The sequence below is a fragment of the Hipposideros armiger genome, unplaced genomic scaffold (assembly GCF_001890085.2).
Source record: "Hipposideros armiger isolate ML-2016 unplaced genomic scaffold, ASM189008v1 scaffold_1509, whole genome shotgun sequence".
NCBI lineage: Eukaryota > Metazoa > Chordata > Mammalia > Chiroptera > Hipposideridae > Hipposideros > Hipposideros armiger.
In genome coordinates, this window is record NW_017732859.1 from 118,819 (window position 1) to 141,782 (window position 22,964).

The 22,964-nt window shown below is 37.3% G+C and overlaps 1 protein-coding gene and 1 pseudogene across 3 annotated transcripts; both read left to right on the forward strand.

Annotated features, from left to right (window-relative positions):
* On the forward strand, positions 1–3,294 carry LOC109377695 (heat shock cognate 71 kDa protein pseudogene; annotated as a pseudogene).
* A 186-nt stretch (positions 3,295–3,480) lies between these two features.
* LOC109377699 (caspase-12-like) lies at positions 3,481–18,445 on the forward strand. 3 transcript variants are annotated; one of them, XM_019634131.1, is made up of 12 exons: positions 3,481–3,966; positions 4,887–5,123; positions 6,469–6,534; positions 6,705–6,782; positions 6,873–6,950; positions 10,577–10,671; positions 11,062–11,235; positions 12,853–13,087; positions 13,504–13,650; positions 17,100–17,209; positions 17,601–17,720; positions 18,284–18,445. In XM_019634131.1, exons 1-11 carry the CDS (start codon positions 3,960–3,962, stop codon positions 17,697–17,699), a joined length of 1,326 nt encoding a protein of 441 aa, XP_019489676.1. In that variant the 5' UTR covers positions 3,481–3,959; the 3' UTR covers positions 17,700–17,720; positions 18,284–18,445. The 3 variants fall into 3 exon arrangements, with proteins under 3 accessions (XP_019489676.1, XP_019489677.1, XP_019489678.1); XM_019634132.1 differs by having other exon boundaries at positions 13,507–13,650; XM_019634133.1 differs by lacking the exon at positions 6,873–6,950.
* Positions 18,446–22,964: the final 4,519 nt, after the last annotated feature.

Consider the following 22,964-nt stretch of genomic DNA (forward strand, 5'->3'; position numbering starts at 1 on the left):
ATGTCTAAGGGACCTGCAGTTGGCATTGATCTTGGAACCACTTATTCTTGTGTGGGTGTATTCCAGCACAGAAAAGTGGAAATAATTGCCAATGATCAGGGAAACTGAACCTTGCCAAGTTATGTCACATTTACTAATACCGAATGATTGATTGATGATGCCACAAAGAATCAAGTTGCAGTGAACCCCACCAACATGGTTTTTGATGTCAAATGCCTGTTTGGACATAGATTTGATGATGCTATTGTATAATTTAATATGAAACATTGCCCCTTTATGGTGGTGAATGATGCTGGCAAGCCCAAGGTCCAAGTAGAATACAAAGGGGAGACAAAATTTTCTATCCAGAAGCGTCATCTATGGTTTTGACAAACTTGAAGGAAATTGCAGAAGTCTGCCTTAGGAAGACTATGACCAATGCTGTCGTCTCAGTACCTGCTTATTTCAATGACTCTCAGCATCAGGCTACCAAAGATGCTGACACTATTGCTGGTCTCCATGTACATAGAATCATCAGTGAGTCAACTGCTACTGCTATTGATTATGGCTTAGACAAAAAGATTGGAGCTGATCTTTGACTTAGGAAGTGGCACTTTTGATGTGTCAATTCTCACAATTGAAGATGGACTCTTTGAGGTCAAATCTATAGCTGGGGGATACCCACTTATGTGGAGAAGACTTTGAGAACTGAATGGTCAACCATCATATTGTAGAGTTCAAGCACAAGCATAAGAAGGACATCAGTGAGAACAAGAGGGATGTCCGTCGCCTGCGTACTGCTTGTGAACGTGCTAAGCATACTATCTCTTCCAGCACTGAGGCCAGTACTGAGATTGATTGAGATTGATTTATTCTATGAAGGAATCAATTTCTATATCCCTATCACCAGTACCTGATTTGAAGAATTGAATGCTGACATTTTCTGTGGCACCCTGGACCTTGCAGAGAATGTCCTTCGGGATGCCAAGCTCAACAAGACCCAGATCCATGATATTGTCCTGGTGGGTGGTTTTACCCATATCTCCAAGATACAGAAACTCTTACAGGACTTCTTCAATGGAAAAGAGTTGAATAAGAGCATCAATCCTGATGAGGCTGCTGCTTATGGTGCAGCCATCTTATCTGGAAACAAATTTGAAAATGTTCAAGATTTGCTGTTGTTGGATGTCACTCCTCTTCCCTTTGGCATTGAAACCTGGTGGAGCCATGACTGTCCTCATCAAGCACAATACTACCATTCCTATCAAACAGACACAGACCTTCACTACCTACTCTGACTACCAGCCTGGTGCAATCATTCAGGTTTACGAAGGTGAGAGGACTATGACCAAGGATAACAATTTGTTTGGCAAGTTTGAAGTCACAGGCACCTTGTGGTATTCCTCAGATTAAAGTCACTTCTGATATTGATGCCACTGAATTCCAAGAAAATAAAACCAAAAGTATAAAAGTTTGAAGCACAAGAAAAAAATCATCACAGATCCTGGAAAATATGATTTTATTCATTGAAAATCTCTTAGAATTAATAATAAAATCTCCACATTTGCAAGAATTCAGATAAATATACAAAATTTAATAGGCTTTGCTATTCAAGTAGAAAATGTTTTTGCTTTTTTTTAATCCTGTCTTTGCAATAACAACAAATATTGTAATATATTTAAAGAAAATTCTAAACAAAAAGCTGCAAGGTATACATGGGAAACTATTTTTAGAAATTAATTAGTGACATAAAAGATTTAACTAGCATGAGAAATATGCCACCATCATTGATAAGAAGACAAATAAATGTAAAGATTTTAATTTTTCTCCCAAATTAATCTATAAACACAACAGAATACCAAAGAAAACATAACAACGCATTTTCTTGAACCTGACAGGTTGTTTACACTCTTTGTTTGGAAGGTAAAGTAGTAAAAATAGCTAAGAAAAAAAAAATAAAAAGGGGTTGGAAGATTGCCTAAATACAAATCATGAAATCGTGACATAATATAAAGCTCTATCAGTTGGTACACAGGTGGACAAACAGACACACAAAAAAGCATACAAAGGTTAGAAATGAACAATATAGAATATGGCAAATTGCAGAGGTAAAATAAGTGATTCAATAAATTATTTTTAAAAACACACACTTTTTCTAACACACATGCAACATGCACACATGCACTTTGCTACCTCAAGCCACACACAAAAGAATATACCAGATGTAGTAAAGCTTTAAGGAGGAAAAAAACATAGAAAAATATCTTTATGAGATTCAGATAGGGGGGATTTTTCAACATGATTCAGAAAGCATATTTCATAGACAAATATTAATAAATTTAACAAAATTTAAGAGTATTGTATACCATGTTACACCTTGATTGTGTTTATGGGATCATGAGTGTATGCGTATGTCCAAACTCATCAAAAGGTATACGTTAAATAAGTACAATGAATCATACCTCAATAAAACTTATGAAATATATAAAAATAAAAGTGAATTCATAAGTAGTGGGAAAAAAATACAAGTTGCAGAAACCAGGGAAAGGAATTTTTACAATGCATATAATCAACAAAAGATCCACTCATTCATTCAACCTTAAATATTAAAAACTGACTCTACATCAGGTATTGGCCATCAAACAGAAAACAAAACAAAGTCCTTGTCCTCAGGAAAACATATAGTAAAATGATAAGAGAAAGATAACAAACAAAATACATACAAATTTATCAGCAGCAGAAACTTGAAGAAAGAGAGAGAGCCAGCCATAAGACATGTTAAGGAAGAACATTCCAGGCAGAGGAAAAGCAAGTAGAAATGGCCTGGGGTGGGAGTGTGCTTCGTGTGTTTGAGGAGTAGCAAGGAAATTAGCATGGCTAGAATCCGGAGCAAACGGCATAGGGGAAAGTTAGGACATGAGATCAGGGAGGTGACCAAGGTGCAGATCATACAAGGTACCATTACTATAAAAGACCTTTCACTTTTACTCTAAGGTAGAAAGTTTTTGGAAAAACTTTGAGTAGAAGAATTAATTAAATTATCAGAGTTATATTTTATCAGGATTACTCTGGCTATGGGGTTGAGATGAGAATGCAATGACAGGGCCAAGGGAGAAGCAGAAAGAGCACTTATACTAGAAGGCTATTGCAAAAATTCAGATTTGGTGGTAGCCTAGATCTGGATTACAGAAGTGAGGGCAGTGAGGAACCTTCACATTTTGGGTTTTTTTAAAGCATAGGAAAAAATTCACAAATATACAAACTAAACATAAAATTGTGGTTACTTTGTAGTTTGAAATCAAAGAAGCTGGATGATCTTACTCCATTAAAATTTTTTTTCTATTGTTTAATTTTAATGGCAATCTATTATTATTTAAATTAAGTAAGCAAGTCCCTTTTGCATTAAGCAAATAAAAAATAAACACATGAATATGTAAATAAACAATACCCAGAAATGACAAGTAAGCAGATCATGAAAGAGAGAAAAGAGATTACTCACTTGGGTTATTAAAACAGCGGTACTCCTCTCACAGTTAAGCAGTTCTGAGTCAGTTTCTCATTCCTCTCAAGCATTCTACATTAACACTTCACTTCCAGCCAAGATTGAGCAGGCGTCAGTCAAGTGAGGCCTCCCTGCCATTTAGTGGCTAACGGGTGCCACAAAGACAAATAGGGGACTATTTGATTTAACTGTGTTAAAAATAGACTGAAAAACAGAACAGACATTTACTGTGTGTATTTCATTCTGCTCTTCTGATGACTGTTGTATCAAAGAGAAAAGACAGGTTTTGCTCCCTGTTTTCCAAAGGAAAGAAGTTACATATCAGAGGAGGAGTCAAATTCTATCCTGGCAAAGAACGAGAGTTTGAGAAGTTGCAGTTTCTAAATTAGGCAATATTAACACACCCGCCCTCTGAGAGCAAAGGAAGAGGTCTGCTTTCACTATCACTGCTTTTCCTGCCCAAGGAGCCGGAGCAGCAATGGCTGGTGAGTGGCCCCGGTTTTTCCGTTGTTTATGACTGTATTTGGGGGGGATTTATAGCTCAGGAAAAGAGGATGAGAGAAGAGAAGAAGCCCTGAAAGGGGCATTCACAAGACAAAACTCTTTTTCTCTGGGGATGGGGGCTTGGGGCACAGTAATGAGTATGCTAACACACAAGGTATTTTAGTTAATGTATTAACAGCTTCTTGGAAAAAAAGGAAAATGTGACAATTCTGGACTTGTGTTCTGAAAACCTTCCTGTGATTTTAGGCCTTTCTTTGGACTCATACTGACCCAGAATTCTCCCCCATTTTATAAGCATTCTCTCGTTGGGCTGAGACTCCATGTTGTTTAACAGAGTAACTTGCCATTTCCCCCCTATTTCTGCCCTCTGTATGACCTTTCAATTGCACAGCAAGCAAACCAGCTGTAGTTTGGGCTCTCAGTCTCTGTATACAGACTGCTTCCCTGCCAGCCATGCCCATGGAAACAAAATGTGTAATCTGCATATGTTGTACTGCTATACACATTGAATATATTGTGTTTTTAAAGTAAGTGTTGATAAAAAGTGACAGGAGGTGGAGGCATGATGGATGATACAAAGACTGAACTGAGTCAGCTATCATTAAGCTCCTTAGTAAAGTTGAACCTCATCTCTGAACCTCAGTTTCCGCATCTATGAAAAGATATGGGCTCGAACAAGATAAGTGTTTTTCTACATGTGGTCTTTGGCATCATCAGGAATTGTTAGAAATGAAAATTCACAGACTCCACCCTGATCTATCAAATCTGAACTTTTGGGGATGGGTTGCAGGAAGCTCTGCTTATCAAACTTTTCAGGAAATTCTCCCACATGTTAAAAATCACTGGCTTAGATTCACATATCTAAGGTCCTGCCCAAATCTAAAATCCTATCATTTTCCAGACAAGAGACCTAAAGAAGATCCTATGAACAAGGTGAAGTCCATTGCCAAGAACTTTCTTGACAACATTTTTGATGATTTGATGGAAAATAATGTGTTAAATGAGTTACAAAGATTAGGGAAAGGAGTGACCCTCCTTGTGGAAGGCACTGAAAACCTGGCTGAGAATATTGCTGAGAAAAGTCAAACAGCAAGCAAACGACTTGTGGAGCGTCTTTTCAAAGAAAAACCGAGTTTAGGTGAGTACCTTGGGCCAAAGGGCTAGTACCTTGCTCTTTATCTATTATCCTTATGCAGTTTTTGTCTTCTTATTTCTGTTTGCAAGTGGAGAATAAATATCCACATCTCTAGTACGTTCTTTGCCTGACTTTCTTATTTAATACTGGAATATGCTCTGATCTACTCCAGTGTCTATTTGAGCATCCTCAATCGTTTCTCACATTTTCTTTTTTCTTTAGCAATTGTCACCTTCAATCACTCCATAACATTTACTTATTCATTATAACTCTCCCTGCTAAAATGTAAGCTCCATGAGGCATGTATCTTTGTCTGCTTTGTTCAGGAATATATCTCAAATTCATAGAAATGGCACCTGCTACATAATAGGTGCTGAGTAAATATTTGTTAAATTATTCATTTAAATAAATGAATGGTGATGGAGCTGCATTAAACTCAATGATAGTCTTTGGCTAATCTGTGCGACTCTGGCCAAATGCTGTGAACTCTACAGTCATTCACAGATATAGAATATTCAATAGAAAAACTCACCATCTTCTGTTTCACTGTGGCTTATCCTAAGGGATGAATCTCATGGAACCTACATTTCTCTTTGTTAAAGGAGCATAACGAATTTGAGGATAAGTGGAACATATATGTGTCTTTCTGTCTAGAGTATGGGTTGGAACAATTTTTCTTTGAAGGAAGACAGTATTTTAATGTTTTTGGATCATGTGGTCTCTGTCACAATGACTCAAATATGCTGTTGTAGCATGAAATCAGCAATATATAATATGTAAAAAATGAGTGTGGATATATTCCAATAAAACTTTATATTACAAAAACAGGTGTTCAGCTGAATTGGGCCTTCAGGCCATAGTTTGCTGACCCTTACTCCAGAGTAAAATATATATATATATATATATATATATATATATATATATATATATATATATAAGCACATTCCAAATCCTTGGACCACCCCTCGAGGATTATTTTGTTGTTGTTGAAAGACTATCTTTTGTACAGAGATGTAGTTTACCTCCTCAAAATGAAAAATGCTATTGCAGAAAAGCCTTGATTAAATAATTTGATTATTCCTTGAATTACATAAGCAGGAAGGTAATGATCTCTTCATTGTTTCATGGAAACTCTGACTCCTCCGTCACTTGGCAGAAAGTTATAGTCCTCTAAAACAAACGTGGAGCTTAGAGAATGAGTCAAATCTTCATGCTTCATCCAGTATCCCCATGCTAAGGTAGTCATTTCCTTGCCAGTGCAAGGGAAAGAGTTTGAAGTGGGTAGGTTCTAGATATTCGGCTTTACTAACAAATTTTTTAATTTTGTCTTTTTTTCATTTTATTTCAGACTCTCATTCTAAAAGTGAGGATGATGAATCTGAGAACAGTGAGACATCTTCTTCTTCTTCAGCAGGTAAGTACCTCCAAATCTCACATCACAGGTGAAAACTCTTAGATTTCTAGCGTTGTCAGAATGCATTCTGGTAAAGAGTTAGGAAACCTATGTTTTCAGTAATTTTCATGTTTGGAAATAACCTTCAGAGTAGAACATTGATCCTTAACCTTTTGTTCATTCCACTTCAGAATCTGAAGATGAAAGTGAAGAAAATAGAGATGAGAAAAAAGCTGAATCAGCCATGGCATTGGCTCTCCCTCCATCAGGTAACTCCCTCCGAATCCAGTAGCTCGTGGAAATTCTTATACATCACTTGCGGAACATTGATCCTTAACCTTTTGTTCATTCCACTTCAGAATCTGAAGATGAAAGTGAAGAAAATAGAGATGAGAAAAAAGCTGAATCAGCCATGGCATTGGCTCTCCCTCCATCAGGTAACTCCCTCCGAATCCAGTAGCTCGTGGAAATTCTTATACATCACTTGCAGTAAGGCAGCTATCTACGGGCCATATGTTATATTGGAAAGACCACTAAATTTAAGACCATTGAATTTAGATTCAGGAAATCTGGGTATTTCTCCCTTCTGCCCCTAAAAAAGTCTTTCAAAAGTAAGATTAACATATACATCCCTGCTCTTCAATTCTCCTAAAAATTGGGAAGTGAAAGTGCATATGATGAAACTGAGGACCATGACAATTGTTCCAGACATTGGTTTTACCTCTGACACAAAATGACATTATTTGAGCTAAGGCATATAAGAAAGACCCTACGGTGCAGTGGAAAGAGAAATGGAGTATACTCAAGAAATCTCTACATTGAGCCCATCTGCCACTGACTAACCATATTCTCTGATATGTATATATTCCAACCTTTCCATCGCTCATATTTTTAAATGGAATTAATAACATCTTCAAAGAAATAAAAATTTTAAAAAAGAAATGTCATTCCAAAACAAGTACTGAATAAATTATATATCTACTTAATATATAATCACATCAAATTATGCATATTACAAGTAAATACAGGGAAAAAATGCCTGAGACAACTGTCTACTATTATGCAAGAACTTATGGTTCATATAAGATTTTCAGTGCAAGCATCATACACTGGGTGTAAAAAGTGCAGTCTCTGAAGCAAGTAAATGAAAAGAAGATGCTATACTCTGAAATTCTGTGTCAGATGGTACAGTAGAAACTCAAGGAACTGATGTCAAACATGCTGTGATTACACTTAAATAAAGCAGTTTAAAACGAAAAAAAAGGGATTCATAAAACATCTAAGACACAAGCAAATACCACCTACACAAAACAGAATAAAGATGTGGTTAAGAAAAATACATGTTTAAAAAACACTGTGAATCAGACATACAATGTGGTCACCAAAGACACTGATGAATTGTTGGGCCACATTAAAAAGTGATAGTATCTAGAAAGAGAGTAGTGATAGTGTTGTCTTCTGAGTGCCATATTTTCAAAAGTTCTGGACAAACTGACGAAGGAATAATAAAAAGTAACCTTTACTAGTCCATTCACATGATACGTATATTCACATGTTAATTGAAAAACCTATTGGATGCCATTCTAATTACTGTGTTTATAGCAGTAAGCAATATAAAAATCATGTCTACATGGAGTTTACAGTGTAGTGAGGGTAGATATATAATAAACATGCAAAAATTAAATAGTATAATTTCAGGTAAATTATACAGGAGAAAAGAGAATTAGGCCATAGAAAGAGATGTTGTTGTTGGGGTGGAGGGGGAGGCACGTGAGCCAGGGTGGACAGCTATGAGAGCTCTTTTGAGGTGATATTCCAGTAAGTACCTGAACAATAGGGTGGGAGTTGTGCCGAACTCCAAAGCAAAAGCATTCCATGGAAAGGGGAAACAAGAGCAAGGGCTCTGAGTGTGGAAAGATCTTGTCATGTAACAGGGTCATAGGAAAAGCCAATCTGGCTAGGCAGTCGGAAATTAGGGGCGGCATGGCTGGAGGAGCTGCTAAAAAGACCATTGCTACCATACCATTTGGGGCCTTTTAGAGAGTGGGAAAGAATTGGGATTTGGTTTGCAATGCAAAACCTTCAAGCAGTTTTGAAGCAGACTAATAAACATTGTCAAAAAGGCTAGTTGAAAGCTGTTACGTGTTGCAGTTAAGAGACAATAGCTTTTAGATTAGCATTGTAGTAATGATGTAGATGATGATAAGTAGTTAAAATTGGAGTCTGTTTTGGAGGTAGAGTCAGCAGAAACTAAGGATGGATTGGATGTGGGCTGATAAAAGAAATGAAGGACTCAAGCAAGGATGGTTCTAGGTTTCTGGCTTGGCAACTGGGTGAAGGGTACCAATTGCTGAGATTGGAAAAAAAAATTGTGATTGAGAGAAAACTCAGGAGAAACAGATTTGTAAGAGTAGACAAACATCAGGAGTCCTTCTTTGTGCATGTTTAGTTTGAAACATGTGCTGCAGCCAAAGGTAGATGTTGCATAAACAGGTAGATGTTCACATGAGGAGTTCACAGAGGAATCAGGAGTGGGAATACATATTGGGGTTCATCAGCATGTAGAGAGCATATAAGATGATGGAGCTGGAAGAGGCTGTCTGGGGAGAGATGTTGATAGAGAACAGCAGAGGAGACACATTTAGAAAGAATGGATGGAAAATGCTGCATCACAAAAGCCGACAGAACATTTTTTCAAGAAACAAACTGTATTCAACCATGTTAAATGCTAAAAAAGCAAAAAATGGTCAGTGGTAACCTTGATAACAAGTACTTCATTTAAGTGGTGAGAGTAATAGCCAGTTTATATTGCATATAAGAAAAAACAAGAGTTGAAAACTTGAAAGTAGTGAAAATAGACAAAGCCTTTAAGGAACTATGCTGAGAAGTGGAGCAGCGAAATGGGACAACAGCTGGAGGGGACATGTGGTCAAGGGAAGGTGTTTTTAAAAGATAAACTGATATTAAGGCATGCTGATATGTCAATGGGGTTAACACAGCAGGAAGAGTGGGGGAAATTGATGATGTAGAAGACAGGGCTGCACAAATGCCTTAATAAAATCCTTGTGGGTGAGACGGAATGGAACTCAGAGCATAAAGAGAGGTATTAGCCTTACATAGGAGCAAAAACATGTCTTCCTTTGTAGTGGGAGGAAAAATAAAGTAGATGGGGAGAGAGTGGTAGATGAACTTTTTGGTTAAAAAGATGAAACCATTCTTATGCAAAATGTTAGAAGGAATAGAGCCTTGTTGCCCTAAGGGGAAACAACATGAGGGAGGGGATGCTTGGTAGCTATTTTCAAGTTGAAGATAACTATTCATTAATAATTAGTTACAAACTTTTAACCCGGGCCATATATCACTTTAGGCAATGGAAATACAAACATTAAAAACATCTTCCTTGTCTTAATTAAGCTTCCAGTACAATAAATACAATTAAGATAAAATACAATAATTGTTTATATGGGGCATTTACATAAAATAATGGGAAGATGTTAAAGGCATAGAAGAATTCATGAGCTTTCACAGGGAAAGAAATTTTACTGTGTGGTCCCAATGCAGGAAATACATAACAATGCTTAGAGGGTTCACACTTTATAATACTCAGAACTGTTAAAATGCTTTAGAATGCTGTGAGTTCCCTGGTAGTGGAAATATTTCAGAGAGTGGTAATAATAAATTGGGGTATTGTTAGTGGAGTTTAAATATCTGGATAATGACTTGACTATGGTAGATTAATATTAGGCTTCCTTCCAAACCTTAGATACCATGTTTATGTGAGTCTAATGTGTTGGGTTTGAAAGATTAGTCAATGCTGTGACCACCAACTATCATAAAACAGAAATTTATGGTGGGGTTAGTAAGAAGCAGAAAGAAAAGGGTGAGTGCTCAAGTTTTTGTTTTAGTCATTTTAAATATGACATGATTTTCTTATTATATTAGCTTTTTGGTGGAATAGTAGTAAGTATTGCCAAAGAATGAGAACCCAATCAGAAGAGCTATATGATTGTAAGGCATTGCATGGTACTGCTTAATGAGTTTGTTGTTTTTTTCTCTCCTTTAGCTCCTCAGAAAATCCAGGCTTTTGAACCCAGTCCTGAGTTGAAGCTTTGTTCTTATGATTATTTCCACAGAATGAAGACAACCAAGGCGGATGAGGTAGTATGCTTTGGAATACAGAGACATACAATTTGCCCACTTAAACAAGACATGGGGATTCACTGGGAATTTTAGTTCTTGTTGTAAATACCTTAAGATCAGGCCAAATGCTATAGGATGCTATCTAATTAAGTTGTCCTTACATGACATTTTTGTCTTTTCCATTACATCTTGGAACACACTTTAAACTCCTATCCATCACACAACCAAAACCAGGTTTCTAGTACATGTTTCTCGTTTGTGTTCTTACCTCTTTCCTCATGAGGACATATTCCTATTCCCAAGCTCTCCAGTCATCCACTCTATAATTGTAAGGGCCTGTTTTGTGTGGACTTTGGAGGCAAAAGGGAGGGGGTCTGGGACAACTCACTCTGTGCCTGTTAATTGCAGATATATCCAGTGATGGAGCAGGAGGGCAGAACACGCCTGGCCCTCATCATCTGCAACAAAGAATTTAAACACCTTTCTTACCGAGATAGTTCTGAAATCGACCTTAAGGGGATGAAAGAACTGCTTGAAAACCTTGGCTACTCAGTGGTTGTAAAAGAGGATATCACAGCTCGGGTAATGACTCAGGAGAGTGGGATCATCTTCCTTCCCTCCTAAACCATTTAGAACTTCTTCCTTAGCAGCTGTAAGAACAAAGTGAATGTTACAGGAGTTATATTTGCTCCAAAATAGGATCCTCTGGATTTCAGCGTCCTCCAGTGCATAATCCTCATATCAAAGATTTAAAGCAGCTCCATGTAGTAGTGTTTCACTAAAAAAATGTTGGATTTTTCTAAAGGCCTCAATCTGGAAGACATCTATTACTTGATAGTCTGGGTAAGATGAAAGATCTAGGCCCTGAAATTACCTGATACCTATAGAAGGAGCTCATGAGACTTTTATCATTTCAATATCATGTGTCTAAAGGTAAAACCATGTACGCAGTAAAAAAAAAAAAGTTATATATGCGCACGCATGCGCGCACACACACACACACACACACACACAGACAAAATTTTTATTCTGTCTCTGCCAAAAATATGCTGAGTGACCTTATACAAACCATTTTAAACCTGATTTCCTGATGAAGGTACAATAAAACCTTGGTTTGTGAATGTAATTTGTTCCAGAAACATGTTCCGTAATTTGTTCCGTAATCCAAAGCACTTGTATGTCAAAGTGAATTTCCCCATAAGAAATAATGGAAACTCTGATGATTCGTTCCACAACCCAAAAATATTAATATAAAGATGATTACAATACTGTAATACAATACAAAATAATAAAGAAAATACAAAATATAAAGAAAAATAAATTCACCTGCACTTACCTTTGAAAACCTTCGTAGCTGGTGTGAGGGAGACAAGAGAGAGGAGGGTTATTGTGTAGGATGACTTTCACTGTCACGATATCACTGCTATCTATTGGCTCAATGGAATCTTTTTCTTTTCATGCAACTTTAACAAGGAACCTATCCAATGATGATTTTACCTCCTGTTGAGGATTTTGCGAAAATGTGACATTGCATTGTCATTAAAAAGATTCATCGCTCGCACTTCTACAGTCTTATTCAGGTGGTGCTTTTCTACAAAATTTTGCACTATTTCTCACATTTTACACATCTCCCTAATCTCATTTGAAGTGAGGGGTTCCTCCACCTTTTTCTCCTCCTCCTCTGTAGACGAGATCTCCTCCATAACCTCCAAGCATGGGAGAAAATCACCCATAATCCCGCAGCAAGAGAGAGAAGAAACATTGGCTCAGTTGTGATCATGTGATGTTCGGTGTCACGTACTACTCTATTGCAAGACATCGCTCATTTATCAAGTTAAAATTTATTAGAAATGTTTGCTCGTCTTGTGGAACACTCGCAGAACAAGTTACTCGCAATCCAAGGTTTTACTGTATTTGTTAAGTGTTGATAATTTTTGTCAGCAGAAAACTCTCTCTCTCTCTGTCTTTTTCAACAAAAATTTATGGGCGCGCCAACATATAAAACAGGTGAAAGCAAAACATTCTTTTTGGAGACTTGTCATCTAACTTGCCCCTTATTTTACTTCATCTCCCAGCATCTTTCTAAGTCCAAATCACCTGATTCTTTGGTATCTACTCCTTTTTGTAAACTCCATCTACTGTTTGAGTATGAACTATGTCTGGAAAGTTTCTTAATAGTAATTCTGGAGTTTCTTTCAGGAAATGGAAGAAGTGCTATGGGAGTTTGCTGCCCGCCCAGAGCACCAATCCTCAGACAGCACAATCCTGGTGTTTATGTCACATGGCACCCTGGAAGGAATCTATGGGACTCTGCACCAAAAGGAAAAGCCAGATATTCTTCACGATGATACCATCTTCCGAATTTTCAACAACCGTAACTGCCAGAATCTGAGAGACAAACCGAAAGTCATCATCACGCAAGCCTGCAGAGGCAGTGAGTCTGAGTTGGGGAAACCCAGGGAGTAGATGTGCACTTTTTCTATTAGCCTGATGTCTAGCCTTCACATTCCTAGGGATGGGTGAAAGAAGCAACATTTTAATACTACTCTTAGGCCCAGTCCAGAAATTGTAATAAATCTGTATCATTCCTAAAGTAATGATAAGTAGCCTAGAATAATTAGGATTGCCACTGTCATTTGGGACTAGGCTGTCAGCAAGTTTACTCTAAACTTAAGTGGGCTCTGTATGGTTCCCAGTCAGTGAGGTAGTTTTTCTAGTAGTAAGATACTTGCATTTTTAATAAATGCAACATTGAAATGTACTGAAGTAAAGAAACAATGGTAAGAAAGATTTTGTGTGTGTATGTGTTTGAATATAAGATCTTTCATATGACATGGATGTCTCTCCCAGAAGGTACTGGGGCTACTTGGGTGGCTGACTCAGGAGAAGCTCCTGCATGTAGATATGACCATACCTTTCAGTGTTACTTCTGGAGTGATGCTGTTACACAGACCCATGTGGAAAAGGATTTCATTGCTTTCAAATCTTCAACTCCACGTAAGTGACTCAGAGAGAACAGTTTTTTAATCTATTAGTTCCTAGATCACAGACCTGGCTATGGTCACATTTTATCACTAATATAAGAACAGTTTCTCCCTAGTGAGATATTTTAGGTGGAAAAGACATTTAAAATATTGAAATTGTCATAACTAGAAAGCTACATGGGGGCTGACAATTTAGTTCGTGAACTTGTTGCAACACTGTTGCTAACCTTTTTTGATATATAGAGGGATTATTTATTCTGAATTTGCACCAACTGGATAAACAGTTAACCAAGTTTTCTATTTGGAAGTGCTGAAAAAGCTGTGTGAAAAAGTTAGATGACCTGAACTTTTGGCCAACAATTCATGGCTCTTGCATCACGACAATGCACCAGCTCACATGGCATTCACTGTCTGGGAGGGATTTTTAGCCAGTAACAAATAACTGTATTGGAACACACTCCCTACTCACCTGATCTGGCCCCCAATGACTTCTTTCTTTACCAAAAGACAAAGGAAATATTGAAAGGAAGACATTTTGATGACATTTAGGACATGAAGGATAATACGATGACAGCTCTGATGGCCATTCCATAAATAGAGTTCCAAACTTGCTTTGAAGGGTGCATTAGGCACTGGCATTGGTGCATAGCTTTCCAAGGGGAGTACTTCAAAGGTGAACATAGTGATATTCAGCAATGAGTTATGTAGCACTTTTTCTAGGATGAGTTTGCAAACTTAATTGTCAGACTGTGCAAGTCTTGATTTTGGAGGAAACTTTCAAACTAAACAGGAGTTTGGAGAGGGTCCAAAGACTTAAAGTAGTCTATCTATAAATGAAATAAAAGGTTTTACTTTGTTTTTGTTTATTTGTTTGTTTGTTTGAGTATAGTCATGGCACAGAAATGTATTATCTTCTCATGGCTTGGTCCACCTGATCATCTACAAGCAATTAAATGAGCCAACCAGGGAAACTGTAGTACTTGCTCCACATATCATGGAAACTCTTGGCTTATTGTTTGAATCTAGTCTAAGGAAATAAGTTAACATTCAAATGCCTGCCTTCAGGATAATGCAGCCAGTGACCGAAAATCCTTCTTTGATAGGAAAATCACAGTGGGAGGTAATAAAAGTAGATATTCCTTATCGTTTGTGGTTTGGCCTGTAGGAAATCTATTTAACAGTCATCCATGATACTGTTTCAGCAAACATTTACATAACAAGGGCAATTTTAAAATCCTAGTTTACACAAGTCAGTTTTAAGTGCTCTAGTGTAGTCATCACACACTTTAATGTGCATAGAAATCACTTGGGGATCCCATTAAAATGTAGATTTCTGATTCAGTAGGTCTGGAATAGGGCCTATCTGAAAATCTCCGTGGTGATGGCAGTGCTGTTGGTCCATGACCATATGTGAGTAGCAATGGACTGGAGTACCCTCTGAGTCTAGTCTTGCATAATAGGAAGAAAGCCATGCGGGCAACTCCCACTGCACAGCTGGAAGAGCTCTACTTCAGTTTATTTTATATATTAGGGGATACATATTTAAAAGAAGAGCTTTATATTTTTTCTATTAAATGTAGTTTAAAAGTCATATATGGCCTGACACACATATGTTTAATTTAGCTGAGAAAATGAAGTCTAATAGATGAAATTTCTGCATTCATTTTTTTGTACACATACTATGTTCTAGGACTGGGCATATGATAAAGCAGACATGGTTACTCAAAATTACAGAGTGTACAGGCAGGCCAGAGAAACAGAAATTAATTGGGGAAAAAACACACACAACATAACAGAAATAAATGATTGTCAACAGGGATAAGTGCTTTAAAGGAAAGTTAGTACTCAAATTTGAAAAATGAAGCAGTTAACCACAGTAAGGGTAAGAAAGGAACGTTGTGGACAGAAAGAGAAGTGTACACAGAGTGCCTGAGAAAGAAAGGAGCTTGGAAAACAGGGCTAGTGAGGCTAGAGCATGGAGCCAGGGGAGGGTTAACAAGAGGGAGGTTGGAGAGGCAGGCAGGAGCCACACAATTTGAGGCCTCATATGTTAAGGAATAAAGTATATGTCAATATAGTTTATTACTAACATTACTTTGTGCTAATAGTAATCAAAATTTTGTTAAAATTTAAGCAAGGAAATGATAATATTTCCATTTTGAAATAATCACTCTGGGTATTCTGTGGGCAATGGATATAAGAAGAGTAGATATAGGGAGGTAGGTTAAAATGGTATTGCAGTATTATAAGCCATAGGTAATAATGATAGTCTTGGAATGAGGTAAGTTGTTGGATATAAGAAATAATTAGTATATAGAAATTAATATGACTTTATGGTTTAGTGGATATGGCAGGCGAAGAAGAAGGAATAATAGGTTTTAAGTGTATGACTATGGTGCATTCATTAAAATGGGAATCCTCAAGAAAGTTTGAGGTATCTTTGGCATATGTATTTCAAGATGAAATGAAGAGAAAAGGGTTACATAGCTGTATTTTTCAGAGGACAGATCTGTGTTAGAATTTTGGGAGATACTTGCCTAGGGATGCTATTTAGTATTCTAAAAATTGATGAAATTATCTAGGAACAGAGAATAGAGTGAGAAGAGATCCTACAGGTAAGGCTGGAAGAACTCTAGAGTTCCAAGTCAGAGACAGAAATATTTGTCATCAAATTTGACTCAGAAGTTATGGTCAGAGAATCAGAAAAGTAGGAGTATGTGTTGTCACAGTTACTGCAAAAAAAATCTATTGGCATTACCAATAATTTCTTATGTGAATGAGAGATCAGGTAAAGGTGAGGCCCAATACATTGCCATTAGATTTAATGACTTGGAGAATATGGGTGACAAATACAGTATGGGAGGGAGAAGCTAGATGGGAATGAGCAGGTTAAGAGAAAATGAAGATGGTGAGTAGAGACACATTTGAGAACTTTGACTAAAAAAAGGAAGGAGAAATAGGGAGGGATTTGTAGAGAAATGAAAAATAGAATATTCGCTTTCTTATAATAGGAGATATTTCATTACATTGCAATGGTAAAAGAGAAGTAGTAATTCAAAAGATATTCACACAACAAAACTATATGTGCAAAAAATTATACTAGGAAACAGTATAGATGAAGAGAAGGCCTAGAATCAAGAAATGTCAAGAACTTGTTTCTTTTTTTTCTACTATATAGGAAGTGCTGAAAGGACATAGGTTCTTTCCCAGTACTTGCAATCCTGAGGGCCATAACTTTGACCCTGCTAACTATGAAAGTCAAGGGGGTATATATGATTGAGGGTCCACATGGTTTTCTCTGGGCTGTATAAAAACATGAGGCCCCAGCTTTATCCAGATTTGGCTTCCCTCTCTCCTCCAAAGCACCAAAATCAAACTTGGTCTAAAAGCCATCACTCTAGGAGTCTTCTACACTCAAGCAAAGGCCACATCCTCTAATATTTTAATACATTTTATTTGCAGATAATATGTCTTGGAGAACGGAAATATATGGCTCTCTCTTCATTTCCCAACTTATCTACCACTTGAAAGAATATTCTTGGTGTTATCATTTGGAGGAGATTTTTCGAAAGGTAGGGACCATCTTGTCCTTTTAATTTTATGCCCCAGAAAACTTTGTAGAGCCATTTGCAAATCTTTTATGGGAATTCTGAAGCCTTTAAGTCCTCTTGATGCTTCTTCCTGTACTCCCAGTTTATTTAAACAGGAAGTTTTTGAAGTAATACATAGAACCACTGTGAGTTTCTCTGATTCTGAGAGCCTTGCCCATTAAGGGACTACTTTTGAGGGTTCTACAATAGTTTCTTCATGTATGCACTGTATCCAAGGAAAAGCTAAATATTTCTTCTGTTTATACTATCTGGCTATGGCCTTAATACATACTATAAGTTTTCTCATTTCTGAGAGAGAAGTCCAAATTTCCTTTTTGGAAAATCTCTAAAGGTTTTTTTTTTACTAATTTAGGTCCAGCGTTCATTTGAGAATGTGGAAGTACTGGCCCAGATGCCCACAATTGAAAGAGTAACTATGACACGTTATTTCTACCTCTTCCCTGGGATTTAACACTTATATGAAGCATCTCAGGTAAATATATCCAAGAAATGGATTTGGGTGCTCCCAGCTCAGAGTCTATACATAAAATCTAGGTAGAACAGAGAATAATGACAGAGTGCTCATGTCCTGTTGTCACTGAGGATCATCTGATCTGCCTTCTCTTAATGGTTGAAACCCTTTTTGACTTTGGCCATAGTATAATGGTTGCATAAGAAATGATACGTTCAGCTAGAAAACCCTTCAGTCCTTACTTTCTCAAGAACCTACTCAGTGAATAGAAAATATTTAGTTCTGATGCATGTGCAAAACAAAATAATCAGACACGTTATGTACAGCTGGTGTCTGGCTTCCTCCCCAAGAAGTCCGTTTTGCTGGGTCACATCCCTTCTTGGTTTGTGATGAGGTCTACTTGTACCACGGTGTCAACTAGGACTGCTGCTCCATCTATGCTGAGGCAATGAGGCCTTAGTGCAGATCTCCCCATTTGGGCATGACAGGACCACAGCCCTTTTGTGAAAATAGAGATTAGTTCTATTTATAGCTTACTTCCCATAATCCAGTTACTCATGTTTTCTTCTCTCTACTTTTTCCAGGAAGACGGAGGCATTATGGTCTCTATGAATCTATTATTTACAGTCAATTTTTGATCAAGACTACTTTTGTACCAAACTTCCCAATTGCCCACCTTCCTCAAATACCAGGCTAAAACCACTATCATACTGTTGTTAATGTTCAATAAAATTATTTTAAAAGTATGCTTGCTTTTTTATTTTATCATAAAGGTAAGTGATGCTCATTGCAAAAAATAAATTAAATATAAAGAACCATAAAATATTTTAATGAAGAAATAATATATTTTTAAAAAATGTTTAATAAAATTTATTTTTTAGAACAGTTTTTAAGATTTACAGAAAAATTGAGAAGATAGTACAGGGAGTTCCCATATGCCCAGCATTAAGTATCCCCTATTATTGTCTTACATTACTATAGTACATTTGTCATAATTAATGAACCAACTAAAGTTGAGTTCATTAGTAAATGGTTTAGTTGATTAGTTAAAGTCCATAGTTTATTCAGATTTCCTTTACATAATATCTTTTTCTCTTCCAGGATCCCACCCAGGATACCGTATTACATTTTTTTTTAATCGCATTTATTGGAGTGACAATGGTTAGTAAAATTACATAGGTTTTGAGTGTACAATTCTCTGATACATCATCTAATATCACATGTGTGTTCACCACCAGAGTCAGTTCTCCTTCCATCACCATGTATTTGATCCCTTTTACCCTCATCTATCACCCCCCACACCTTTTAACTATTGTCTGTGTCTATGAGTTTTTGATTCTTTATTTGTTTGTCTTGTTCCTTTATTGCTTTCAGTTTTGTATCCCAGATATCAGTGAAGTCATATGGTTCTTGACTTTTTCTGACTTAAGAAATAATATTTCTTAACCTTCTTATAACTCCGTAATAAACTCAACTTATTTTTATAAAGTTCATTAATTTTGTAAAATCAGTTCTGTTTGTTTTATTATTTTGTTGTAACCATAACAAATAGCAATAAAATGCCCTAAATATGATTTTTGATTTTGTAATATTCCATCAGGAATTATAGTATATATTACTTAAACTTTTAGATGATGTTTTCAATATTTATTTCATACACACTGTATGATGATGCAAATTGTTATGCTTTTGCTTTGTCTAGGTGTAAGTTTATTTTCTTCAAATGTATTCCTAAAAGTGGAATTTCTAGATGCAAATATTTTTACACTTTACTATCAAAATTTTATGCCATATGCATATAAGAAATCTAAGATAATGACTGACAAAGAAATGAATTTTTTATTTTTAAATTGGGGAGTTGGGGGAGTGGAACAGTGTTGGGGAATTGGGGAAAGGGATCAGCCAAGTTGTTGTTCTTCAATCTTAGTTGCAGAGGGCGCCAGTTGCCATCTGGCTGTGCATCAGCAGCTCGTGGCCTCTAAGCTTAAGGTGCTGTGTTACAATCTTAGTTGCGGGTGGGCATAGCCACCATTTCATGTGAGAGTCGAACCAGCAGCCTTGTTGTTAAGAGCGCATGCTGTATCCACTGAGCCATCCAGGCAGCAGCTCAGCTCAGGGTGCCAAGTTCAGTCTTACTTGTGGGTGGGCATAGCCACCATCCCATGTGGCAGCCTTGTTGTTAAGAATGCATGCTCGGGCCGGCCGAGTGGCGCGATGGTTAAGAACTGGCTTGGGACACCAGAGGGCCCCGGTTCAGATCCCATATATGAGGGCCAGTGACACTGCCCTCCACAGCTAAGATGCTGAACAACAGCTCAACCTGGAGCTGGGCTGCTGTGAGTCGCCGGGGACGGCGTAGGCTGCAGCCCCTGTGGCAGTGGGTTGCCATGGGCTACCATGTGTAGCCAGCAGCCAGCGTGAGCGGCCAGCAGCCGCAGTGAGCGGCCGTCCAGAAGCCGGCGACTGATGTGCCTCACCCAGGAAGAGCACAATGATGGTGCCAACTTGGGCCAGTGAAGCAACATCCTCCACAACTAGACTGAAGAACAAAACGACAGCAACTTGTCTGTTCCCTTCCCCCCAATTCCCTAGCACTCTTCCCATCCCCCCAATTCCCCAATTAAAAAAAAATCTTTAAAAAAAAAAAAAGAATGCATGCTCTATCCACTGAGCTATCTGGTGGCAGCTCAGCTCAAGGTGCCGAGTCCAGTCTTAGTTGTGGGTGGGCATAGCCCACCATCGAACAGGCAGTCTTGTTGTTAGGAGCATGTGCTCACCAGCGGAGCCATCCTGCCACCTGTTGGAAGTTCAGTGGCAGCTCAGCTCAGGCGCAGCATCACTGGCCCATGTGAATATTAAAATCAGTGGCCCTGTTCAGAGCTCGTACTCTTAAGCTAACTCTTAACCAACTGAGCCACCAGGCCAGCCCTTAAATATTTCTTTTTAGTGAAGTTACTAATTTGATAGATGAAAAATAGTTTCATTGGCATATTTTGTTATCATTGAACTTTTAACATCTTCATTAACTAGCTTTTTGTGAACTATTAATAATATATTTCTATTTTGTTATAAGTTTTGTGTTTTTTATCAACTGTGTAAACCTTTTTCTTATAGCAACATATTAGCTCATGTTCATTCAAGGTCTGGCAATTAAGTTCATGAACTTGCCACCATGTGCTTACATTGGCAGCACTGTACAAATAGCCCGGTAAAGGTTTCATAACCTTGGTATATCAGTGTCTCACAGTTGTGTTTGTGGCGATGTGTGGCAGTGTCTCACTGAATGACGTTCATTACATTGTTACGTGTTTTTGTGTGCCATTGCGAGAATGTCTGAGCTAGAATTAGAGCAATGAACTAACATTAAATTTCTTGTTAAACTTGACAAGAGTAGAAGTGAAATCAGGGACTTATTAGTCCAAGTTTATGGGGATAATGCCATGAAGAAAACAGCAGTGTACAAATGGATTAAACATTTTTCTGAGGGGAGATAACGTATCACTGATGAAGAGAGTTTAGGACAGCCAGTAAAGAGTGGAACTGAAGAGAAAATTCATCGAATTGTGCATCAAAATCATCAGCTGACTGTGAGAAGCATAGCAGACCAAGTGAACACTGACAGAGAAACAAGAAAATCTTAACTGAAAATCTTGGCATGAGAAAGGTGTGTGCTAAAATGGTCTCAAAGGAGCTCACCAATGAACAAAAGCAATGGAGAATCGAAGTTTGCCAAGGCCTTTTGGAGAGGTAAGACAATGTTTGGGGCCGTGTTATCACTGGTGATGAAACATGGGTGTAGCAATACGACCCTGAAACAAAGCGTCAAAGTGTACAATGGAAGTCAGCCAATTCTCCATGATCAAAAAGTTCTGTCAGTCCAAATCAAGAGTCAAAACGATGTTGTTGGCCTTTTTTTGATATCAGAGGGATTATTCATTATGAATTTGTACCACCTGGACAAACATTTAACCAAGTTTACTATTTGGAAGTGCTGAAAAAGCTGCGTGAAAAAGTCAGATGATCTGAACTTTTCGCCAACAATTCTTGGTTTTTGCATCACAACAATGGACCAGCTCACATGGCACTCTCTTTGAGGGAGTTTTTAGCCAGTAAACAAGTAACTGTACTGGAACACCTCCCTACTCACCTGATCTGGCCCCCAATGACTTCTTTCTTTACCCAAAAATAAAGGAAATATTGAAAGGAAGACATTTTGATGACGTTTGGGACATGAAGGGTATACAACGACAGCTCTGATGGCCATTCCAGAAAAAGAGTTCCAAAATTGCTTTGAAGGGTAGACTAGGCGCTGGCGTCGGTGCATGGCTTACCAAGGGGAGTATTTGGAAGGTGACCATAGTAATTTTCAGCAATGAGTTATGTAGCACTTTTTCTAGGGTGAGTTTTCGTGAACTTAATTGTCAGATTGTTAGCAAGTATTTTTATGTTAGCAAGTATTTTTTACTTAGTTGTTTGATAATAAATTTTGTTTATGATATTATGTGACATGTAAAAAGCACAAATGTTTTGTAATGTAATTCATTTACATTTATTTCTGTCTGCTTTTATTTTCCAAGCTTAAATACTGTACTACTCCATCTATAATTTCTTATAATTGATTTTAAGTTTTTTTTTGTCCTCTAAAATAGAGGTAAGTTATGTGCTGTGAACTATGAAGTTTTATTAGTGAAGATATTATTGATTTTTTTCAATGAATATGAAAGATAAACTTCTTAAATCATACTTCCTTTTCTTAAAATTGTAGCATTGTCTTTAACTTTAGTTTAGAATGTGCTCTGTGCTATCTATTTTTGGAGGATATAAAACAAAGACACTAGATTTTGACATGTATGTTAGGGAATATTTGACTGTAAGAGATTGAAATCTACTCAAACTAACTTCAAACAAACAAACAACAGCAAAATCCTCAAAGGGAAACAATGGCCTAATGTAAACATATAATAAGTAACCTAATACTCATTTAGATATGAAACAAAAAATAGCCAGGTGTCTGGAAAGCTGGTCTAGAAAATAGAAAGTAAGGAAATCATTCTCACTGATTAGCATCTCCAATGTGGAATGAGGCCTTCTTTTATATTCTTTTATATTGTATAAAATACTAATTGTGGCATTTTTAAAATAAATTAGTTAACTTCTCCAACACCAGTTTCCACGTATGAAGTAGATACACTAACACTTGACTCATAGACCAGGTGCGATGTTCTGTGTATGTCGTGCCTCCCTGTTACACTGCCTGTCACACAG